Raw genomic sequence first — 10,618 nt, forward strand, 5'->3', positions numbered from 1 at the left:
TTTTTTTTTTTTTTTTTTTTAAACAGACAGTCTTATTAAGTCACACAGGCTAGAGTACAGTGGCACCATCATGGCTCAAGTGATCCTCAGACCTCAGCCTCCCAAGTAGCTGGGACCACAGGTGGATGCCATCACACCCGGCTAATTTTTAAATTTTTGTTGTAGAGACAGCGTCTTACGATGTTGCCCAGGCTGGTCTTGAACTCTTGGCCTCAAACAATCCTCCCACCTCAACCTTCCAAAGTGCTGGGATTACAGGCGTGAGCCTCCACACCCAGCTGGTATCATTATTATTCCCACTTTTATTGATAATAAAATTGTGGTTTACAGAAGGTAGGTAACCTAGCCAAAACCCTTTGGTGAAAGTAGGGTATATTTGATTCCAAACCCAAGCTCTTAATAATTGCATACATTGCTTCATGAAGGCCAAGAACATAAAGCTTTAGTAAGCAGGCAATGGGCAGCCACTCAAGGATTCTAAATGGGAATATGAGTCATTAAAGCAAGGTTTCACTGGCAATAGAAAGGAGAATAAACTGGAACAGCGACCAGGAATTGGATGGGCTGTACGCATGCAGAGTTAAGCGAAGCCCGTAAAAAGGTACTGGCTGGAGGTGATAAGGGCCTGAACTAAGGACAACAGCAGTAGAAAGAGAAAGAACACCGAGAGTAATACACATGGCACAGGAGAGTTCCACAGGTGGGTTCCTGGGGAAGCATAGCAAGTGACAGAGCAAGGAGAGTAACTGGAACATGATCAGCTATCCCTGACTCCTAAGGTGAAGAAGTTCTACGGTGAAAAGATACTAAGAAATACTAAGAAAACTGGCCTGCTCTGGCTTATGCTGGGAAATGACTTAATTGTGACAACCTGCAACAAAAAAATCTTCCTAGCACTACCTAGGAGAAAGAAATACTGAATCCACAGGCTGAATCAAAGGGATTAAATGGAAATCTCAGGTAAAAAGATTATTAACTAGAATACGTAATTTCTTGAACAATTTACTATACTCAAAGTTTTACGTAAGCTAAGGGGGGAAAAATCCAAATTCCATCAGATTTTTCTTAAGTAAAGATGGGTTCACACACACAAAACCAAAACCAAACCAAAGTTCCATTAACACTGCATATAACAACAATGTGCAGACCACATGACAGAAAAAAATTTTCATCATCAATTTTTCTGGACTAAAGAAATAATGCAAGAGATCTTTCTAAATTTCCACACAAGACAGGGTACATGAATTACAGTGAGGATAACACATGCATTGGCCAGGTGTGGTGGCTTATGTCTACAATCCTAGCAACTCTGGGTGGCTGGGGTAGGAAGATTGCTTGAGTCCAGGAGTGGACTCAAGAGACCAGCCTTAACAACATAGTGAAACCCTGTCTCTACAAAAAATAAAAATTAGTTGGCATGGTAGTGCATGCCTACAGTCCCAGATACTCAGGAGGCTGACCTGGGAGGATCACTTGAGCCCAGGAGGTGAAGGCTGCTGTGAGTTGCAATTGACCACTGCACTCCAGCCTGGGTAACAGAGCAAGACCCTGCCTTGAAAAACAAAACCAAGTACACACAGTAACTTATTAAATCTTTGGTTCATTCAACAAGGATGCAATGAGGTTCCACTGAACCTCATATTTTCATCTTTCAATTTACAGACTCCTTCAACTTGCTAAGGTTAGATTTTGTTTTCCTTCTCCAGAATATAAAATAAACATCAATCTGCTCATCTGCAAATTTACCTTCTTTTTCTTTTTTTGAGATGGAGTCTTACTCTGTTGTCCAGGATGAAATGTAGTGGCATACAATGTCATAATCTCAGCTCAAACTCTGCCTCCCGGGTTCAAGCAATTCTGCCTCAGCCTCCCAAGTAACTGCAATTCCATATGCCTGCCATCACATCCAGCTAATTCCTGTATTTTTAGTAGAGACGGGGTTTCACCATGTTGGCCAGGCTGGTCTCAAACTCCTGACCTCATGATCTGCCCACATTGGCCTCCCAAAGTGCTGGGATTACAGGTGTGAGCCACTGCACACAGCCAAATTCACCTTCTTCCATACTAAGCCTAAATGGTGGTGTGGTCAGTCACTTAAGGCCACAGCAGGTTTCTCTGAAAGCATGAGGTTCTAGGAAATGATGGAGCATGTGGGAAATACACGCAGGCAGCTATTTCTGAAATTATTCACTATTTGTTAGAATACGTAATTCCTTTAATATTTTCAAGATTTATAAAAAATAATTAGGAGATTCTTCCCAAGTTTTAACAATATAGTTTGTTTTTTTCAGTTTAGAGTTGCTGCTAAATGTTACAAATAATACAGAAGTATTGTTTAGGGATCAAATAATTCCAGTTAACATACTAACTTCTACCCTTACCAAAAAACCTTTTTTTAGGAGACAAGAGTTTTGCTCTTTCACCAGGGTGGAGTGCAGTGGTATGATCTTGGCTCACTGCAACCTCCAACTACCCGGTTCAAGCGATTCTCCTGCTTCAGCCTCCCAAGTAGCTGGGATTACAGGCATACGCCACCACACCCAGGTAATTTTTTTGTATTTTTAGTAGAGACAGGGTTTCACTCTGTTGGCTAAGATGGTCTCGATCTCCCAACATTGTGATCTGCTCACCTCGGCCTCCCAAAGTGCTGGGATTACAGGTGTGAGCCACCGGCGCCCAGCCACCACATAACCTCTTCTACATTAAAGTTGTTCATTTGAGATATGAGCCTGTCAAAATAATGAATAAAAGTGCCACTATTTGAAATCCAAGGGCAAGCAGATATAGTACTAAATAAAAGTTAGCCACAAATCCAGAAGCACCTCAATCCAACTGACATTGGAGACAACACAGTGAGCTTCTCTCTCTCCAGCCCCTCTTTTCAAGTAACATCTGTAATGTTAGAGAACAAGCTGCCAATTTCCCATACAAGGCTGGGCACAGTGGTTCATGCCTGTAGTCCTAGCACTTTGGAAAGCAGAGGCAGGCAGACTGCCTGAGCTCAGGCGTTTGAGGCCTCCCTGGATAACATGGTGAAACCCTGTCTCTACTAAAAATAAAAAAATTAGCTGGACATGGTGGCAGGCACCTGTAGTCCCAGCTACTCAGGAGGATGAGGCGGAGGATGCAATGAGCTGAGGCTGCGCCACTGCACAATCTGTCATCCAGCCTGGGTGACACAGCGAGACTCCATCTCCAAAAATAAATAAATTAATTAATTAATTTAACTGAATTAAATAAAACAACTTCCGTACAAAAGGAAAAAGTAAAGAGATGAACACACAGGCAGGCTAAACAAAGTGATCTGCGCACAAATTCAACAGAAATATCAAAGATGCTTTTGCTACACAAATTTAAACGTCGAAATTTTTAAAGGCAATGAGTAGAAAACAAGCTGATTCCATGCAGAAAACTAGACTGGGCAAACACTGCTAATTAGGAGAATGTTTACTATAGCATCGTCTCTAAGCCTGACCCTAGCTGAGGGTTTTCTTCTGGAAGGGCAACTAAACAATACACCTATCTAATACGGTAATTATTATATGAGTTAAACATTTCTATTTTTCCCCAGGTTTACTGAGGTACAACTGACAATAAAAACTGAATATATTAGTAGTATACTACATGTCTAGAAATATGTGTCACTGTGAAATGATTACCACAGAACAGCTAATTAACCTAACCCATTATGACACATGGACTGTTTGTGTGCATGATGAAAACATTCAAGATCTACTCTGTTAACAAATTCCAAATATACAATAATGTTAGCTATAGTCATCATGCTGTACATTAGAGCCCCAAAATGTAACCACCTTATAACTGAAACATTGCGCACAACTCTTCGATTATCTATTATTTACTCTGTAAGAATACTTACTAAATAAACACAATAAGTTCTTTCTTCTAAATTACTTCCTAATGAACTAAGCGGCATGTTTTATCGTAAAGATACTGAACAAAAACAATGCGACTGTACCACATAATTCCTTTAAAAAATGACATGCAAAAACACATACCCAATAATTACATATTGCTTCCTTCACAACACAAAATATCATTAAATAAATATTAATTGGCTTAGAGTTCAAAATGTTATGCACTGATACATATGATATATATATATATATATATATATATATTCTTAAATGGCATTCATGTTGAAAGCCTGCCAATTAGGTACTAGTGCCTAGGAGTTGCTGTCAAAAGCCTCACCTGTCGAATTATACTCTTCACACAACGTACTGGGAGGCCTTGATAGTTGGACTTGATGATCCATTTGAGGAGATGGTGACCAAGCACTTCGAAGACCATGCAGACATCTGGGACACGGTTAAGGATCATTTGGGGACATGTGGCCTGGAGTGAGGCAGTTCAATTGAAAGCCGCATCGTTGTGTCACTTGCAAAGCATTTTATTTATTTATTTATTAAGACGGGGTTTCACCATGTTGGTCAGGCTGGTCTTGAACTCCCAACCTCAGGTGATCCACCCGCCTTGGCCTCCAAAGTGCTTGGATTACAGGCGTGAGCCACCATGCCCAGCCCTTGCAAAGCATTTATTACTTTATAAAATACAACATCAACACTGGCAACAAGAACTGACATTACTAAGTACAGATGTTTCCCAGTATCTCAGGGAATTGGTTCCAGGACCACTCTCAGTTTATCAATATCCACATATGCTTGCCTCGTCAATATTAACTGGTATAGCATATATACATAGATATATAACCTATTCACATCCTTCCACATTACTTTTTTTTTTTTTTTTTTTTGGAGACAGAGTCTCACTCTGTCGCCCAGGCTAGAGAGCAATGGCGCGATCTTGGCTCACTGTAACCTCCGCTTCCCGGGTTGAAGCGATTATCCCGCCTCAGCCTCCTGAGTAGCTGGGATTACAGGCACGTGCCACCCCGCCCAGGTAATTTTTGTATTTTTAGTAGAGATAGGGTTTCACCATCTTGGCCAGGCTGGTCTGGAACTCCTGACTTCGTGATCCACCTTCTTCAACCTCCCAAAGTGCTGGGATTACAGGCGTGAGCCACCATGCCCGGCTCCTTCCACATACTTTAAATCATGTCTAGATTGCTTACAATACCTAATGAAATGTAAACGCTATGTAAATAGTTGATATACTCTATTTTTAAATTTGTATTACTTTTTACTGGCGTTTCCCAAATATTTTTCATCCGAGGTTTATTAAATCTATGAATGGGGAACCTGCAGATACAAAGGGCTAAGGGTACTTACTCTGTGACATATATTTATTATTTTGCATGTATTCCAAACAACCTTAGGCAATAATGTAATTAACCCCACTGTAGACAAAAATAAGCCTAGCTTATTTTTGAGAAGCAGTCTCATTCTGTAACCCAGGCTAAAGTGCAGTGGCACAATCTTGGCTCACTGCAACCTCCACCTCCCAGGTTTAAGCAATTCTCCTGCCTCGGCCTCCTGAATAGCTGGGATTACAGGGATGTGCCACCACACCTGGTTAATTTCTGCATTTTTAGTAGATATAGGGTGTCATGATGTTGTCCAGGGTGGTCTCAAACTCCTGACCTCAAGTGATACACCCACCTCAGCCTCCCAAAATGCTGGGAATACAGGCATGAGACACTGTACCTGGCCCCAGCTTAACTTTTTTTAAAAAGTAGGTATTTCAGCCTTCACAACTATGACACCTCCAATTTCTTGATATAAATACATTCATGTCATTCATACAGGAAGATTCCAAATGGCTCTGAAACACACAGAAAACATTTTGTTGATCCCTGGAGGCTTACGGTTGACTTTAGTATCAAAAAAAGTAGTTGATTTAATTAATGAACTACAATAACTGAATATACCACATTAAAACAGTATTATTTTAAACATATTTAGTGAAAAAAGAAAAATATTTCTATACTGTTGAAGAATGTAAGCACTACAGATTTATGCACAGATCGTCTAAAGCCAGAAGTCTCTTACTATTTCCCAGGCTTATTACAAATATGGCAAATTATTTAAGAACTAAATTTAGCAGCAGGCATAGGGCCAAGGCCCAGGATTTCCAAAACATAATCTAAGTCTTCTCAAAGCATTGGCACATCTGGACTCTGATGATTTCTTCACTAGAATGTATATTTCAAAAACCTCTATTTACCCACAAAATGAGTAGTTTCTCCAAAGAAATGTTCTATTAGCTGTCCCAAGAAAGACCTTGCAGGTCAGACAGAGAAGAAGTGACTGCCCTGCTGCTCTCTACCTCCTATTTATCTAACTAATAGGAAAAATATACTCAGCAGCTAGCAGAAATTAACAGAAAAAGGATGAGGTAACAGTAGCAACCACTGTTACTTCCTAGTATACTCAAGATGAATTTCTAAAAGAAATATGATGGATTTTCAAAAAGTTTATGGAAATGCAACACTATGCATAAACGTCAAAAAAAATTTTGCATCAAAATAAACTCATACTAGTTTGTTAACAGATCTGAACAGAATCTAGTTTGAGGCACTAACAAGACAGGACATTGGTTTGAAAAAAGCCTCTATCAAAGTAACATGAATTCTAAAATCGAAGCAATAACAAACATCAAATTTATGGTGAAGCCTGTGTAAAAGGATGGTGAAATCACTGATGCTTCATAAGTATGTGGGGACAATACCCCAAAGAAGTCAGCAGTTTACAAATGGATAACCTGTTTTAAGAAGGATGAGATAATGTTGAAGATGAAGCCTGCAGCAGCAGATCATTCACATCAATTTGTTTGTAAAAAAGTTTGCGCCCTAATTGAAGACTACAGACAAAAGCACAAACAACGGCCGACACCACAGACATCATGACTAGTTCAACTTAGGCAATTCTGATTGAAAATTAAAGTTGAGTAAACTTTCCACTCAATGGGTGCCAAAACCAATGCTCCCGGATCAAGACAAAAGCAGAGCTTTCCACGGAAATTTTAAAAGGTAGGATCAAGATCCTGAAGCATTTCTTCAAAGGACTGTAACAAGACCTAAAACATGGTTCTACAGTGTCATTCTGAAGACAAAGCACAATCAAAACAATAACTATCCAGAGGTGGCAATGGTCCAGTCAGTGCACAAGTGGAGCAGTGACGAGCAAAGGTATGGCAACGGTTTTTTGGGATGCTCAAGGCACTTTGCTTGTTGACTTTATGGAGGACCAAAGAATGGTAACACCTGCTCATTATGAGATTTTTTTTGAGAAAGTCAACCAATGCTTTAGCAGGAAAATACGTGAGAAAACTTCACCAGGGAGTCCTCCACCATGTAAATGTTCCCACTCATTCCTCTCATCAAACAAGGGCAATTTTGTGAGAGTTTCAATGGAAATTCAATAGACGTCCACCTTATAATCCTTATTTGGCTACTACTAATTGTTGTTTCCTAATCTTAAAAAGGGCACTCACTTTTCTTCAGTTAATAATTTAAAAAAGACTGCACTGACATGGTTAAATTCCTAGGACCCTTGGTTCTTTGGGGAGCAACTAAATGGCTGGTATCATTGTTTCCAAAAGTGTCTTCAACTTGATGAAACTTGTGTGAGAAATAAAGTCCACATTCTTCATTTTTATCTTTTAATCTAATTTTTCTATGAACTTGGTGACAATCCCTTGTATAAAAACCTTCTCAAATATACAGAGTGAAGGAAATGCTTCCCTAGTTGATCATGACTTAGTATAAACTGGATGTAACTTTGGGAGTTTAAATCTGGGAAAAGGCCTTACCCTTAGGCTTCTGACATCCGTGAAAGTAAAATATCAAAATGGCAGATCTGTTCCAAACATGATATAAAGAGCAAAAGATCTGAGAGAAGCCAGAAGACCACAGCTATTAACACAACTTAGCACCCATCAATCACGTGCCTCTGAATAAGTGGTCCAATTTTCTTGAACCTTTGAAAAGCACACAAAGGGCTATCTCAGATGACCCAACAAGCACATACAAAAAAAGTATTCATGAAACTGAAGCCATTTTCTCTTCAACTTTCCCCTCTTCTCTGAGTTACAGGTTTTGGGATACTTTGGTCTCTGTCACTTCCCCCAGGAGCTATCCTTTGTCAAGTCCTCAGGTGGAGGAAGGATAAGGATAAGATGAAAACCCTTTCTACAATCCTAAATCATTTCCTCCTGAGTCCCCATCAAAAACAACAGGCACCCACATAACTTAGTAGCATGGTCAAAACTGATGTTCTCAAAAAAGAAAGAAAAGTCAAGAGACATCTTTGCTTGTCTTCTTATTAGACATACTTCCAAAGATATCTAGTATTAGGACTAAGGCCATCCTTTTTAAAAAACATGAGAAACACCAAATCTTATAGCTGACCAAGAAACACTTTCCTCTGTTAAGAATCACTAACTTATATCAGGATAATTCAAATACTCTGTGTATCATATTCTAACAATAAAGAGAAAAACGTAAATTGAACAAATTAATCTTCAGCTGAACAACTAAAGTAAGTCAATACAGACTTAGGAGTAAACAATATTGTTAAAAATCATTCAAATGTGTCTTTAAAAATTCATTTTTGCAATACCAAGGAAATCTGAATGAAGAGGTCTCCAATACCAAGGATATCTGATTCAATATCAAAAAATTCTAAATGTCTTTGTTGAGTTTTATGGCTGTGTTTGTTTGAAAGTTCGTATATTTTCAAAGATTCACAATGATATTCACCAAAGTAAAAGGACATGACTTCTAGAATTTGCTCTATAATTATTTAGCAAGAAAAGACAGATGGAGCATTATGGCTAAACCATAACAATAATTAAACGTGAGTGACAAACTTCCGAAAATTTATTGTAGTATACTCTCTTCTTTCATATATGTTTGAAATTTTTCCCAATAAAATTTGTGAAGAAAAACAATAAAGGTATTTTCATTTTTCTTTTTTCTTGAGACAGAGTCTCGTTCTGTCACCCAGGCTGGAGTGCAGTGGTGCGATCTTGGCTCACTGCAAACCTCCACCTCCTGCGTTCAAGTGATTCTCCTGCCTCAGCCTCCTGAGTAGCCTGGGACTACAGGGGTGTGCCACCACGCCTGGCTAATTTTTTGTATTTTTAGTAGAGACAGGGTTTCACCACATTAGCCAGGATGGTCTTGATCTCCTAACCTTGTGATCTGCCCGCCTCAAACCTCCCAAAGTGCTGGGATTACAGGCATGAGCCACCATGCCTGGCAATAAAGGTATTTTCTATGAAGCACGGGCTTATGTCAGATTTACCAAGGAGTACAGAAAATGCATCATTTTACTTTTTCTAAACTTTTGCACTGTAGATAACTGGGAATAAAATCAAGAAAACCAAAATGTTTCCATATTCACCTGACAGAAAGGTGAGCCTCTGTAGGACAATTATTTGAAAGGCTCAGTTGTATCATTCTGGAAACAGAAATCAGCAATTATTAGTACTATTCAGAACTAAGAGTACTCAAGTGCCACCTTCGGATGTGGACATTTATACAGCATTATTCCTTTTATTTTAACCAATGCTCTATTCTCATATGGTGCATTGCAGCCACTGGGGCACCCACAGATTGTTCCTGTGTACTGGTTTTAGAAAGCTTAAAACACAAAGAAGTGTTGCTGATGTATACTTTTATCTACCACAGCAAAAATAAAATAAAACTTTACCACAATTAACAGAAAAAGATCAGTAATTAATTCCACACCAAAATTAAGTCAACCTATTGTGTTAAAAGTAAGTTTCTAAGATGCTACTACACGAAAAATCCCAAAGAGCCATGCAAACCACCCTAGACGGACCACTTTACAATACTTGACAGTGTTCCTAGAGAGTTTGTTTATGTTGAAGGTGTTGAGGGTGACACAGCAACAATCAGAGATTACAGGAACTTGATATATTTCCAATATATATCAGGAAGTAAAGGATACGTATCCCATTCATGCCTGAAATCTTGAAATCGTCAATGAGCTGGACCACCATGTCTTTGTTTGGGTCACTGGGATCACTTTCTCGAACCTATGCCAAGAAAAATGAATGCAAGGACACAGAAGTTTAAGACAAAGCATGTTTTCCCATTATAACACCAATACTGTTTAAATAAAAATGATTCTTTAAAATAAAAAAAGTCAACATTTGAAGTTATTTATTTTCATTTTTACTTATTTATTTATTTATTCTTACATGAAGTATCACTCTGCTGCCCAGTGCACTGGTACAATCTCGACTCATGCAACCTCTGTCTCCCAAGTTCAAGTGATGTTCATGCCTCAGACTCCCAAGTAGTTGGGATTACTGACACCCACCACCATGCGTGGCTATTTTTAGTAGAGACAGGGTTTTGCCATGTTGGCCAGGCTGGTATTGAACTCTTGACCTCAAGTGATCCGCCCACCTTGGGATCCTAAAGTGCTGGGATTACAGGCATAAACCAATGCACCCAGTCAAACTTGACTTTAATTTAGTACTACCCAGAAAAACCTTTCTGTAAGATTTTAAGTCATTAATTTTTCTTATATCATTCGCATTTTTAAACTACTTACACATTTGAGCAATTTTATTTCATCCAAGGCTGTCTCCGTATAATGCTGGGCACTTTTTACAACTTTCATTGCAACAAATCTTTTCCCCCTTAAAAAAAAAAAAAAAA

At 38.9% G+C, this 10,618-nt stretch overlaps 1 protein-coding gene across 11 annotated transcripts in view; it reads right to left on the bottom strand.

Moving 5' to 3' along the window:
• SRPK2 (SRSF protein kinase 2) overlaps positions 1 to 10,618 on the bottom strand; it is a 277,462-nt gene that overhangs the window by 43,272 nt on the left and 223,572 nt on the right. For all 11 annotated transcript variants that reach the window (XM_017506255.2, XM_017506252.2, XM_017506253.2 and 8 more), the window contains 3 exons: positions 10,512 to 10,599; positions 9,900 to 9,987; positions 4,216 to 4,322 (listed from right to left, as the gene is read on the bottom strand). In XM_017506255.2, the coding sequence (XP_017361744.1) occupies positions 4,216 to 4,322; positions 9,900 to 9,987; positions 10,512 to 10,599 (283 nt within the window). The remainder of the gene's footprint in view (positions 1 to 4,215; positions 4,323 to 9,899; positions 9,988 to 10,511; positions 10,600 to 10,618) is intronic.

The sequence above is a fragment of the Cebus imitator genome, unplaced genomic scaffold, assembly GCF_001604975.1.
Source record: "Cebus imitator isolate Cc_AM_T3 unplaced genomic scaffold, Cebus_imitator-1.0 Scaffold352, whole genome shotgun sequence".
Lineage (NCBI taxonomy): Eukaryota > Metazoa > Chordata > Mammalia > Primates > Cebidae > Cebus > Cebus imitator.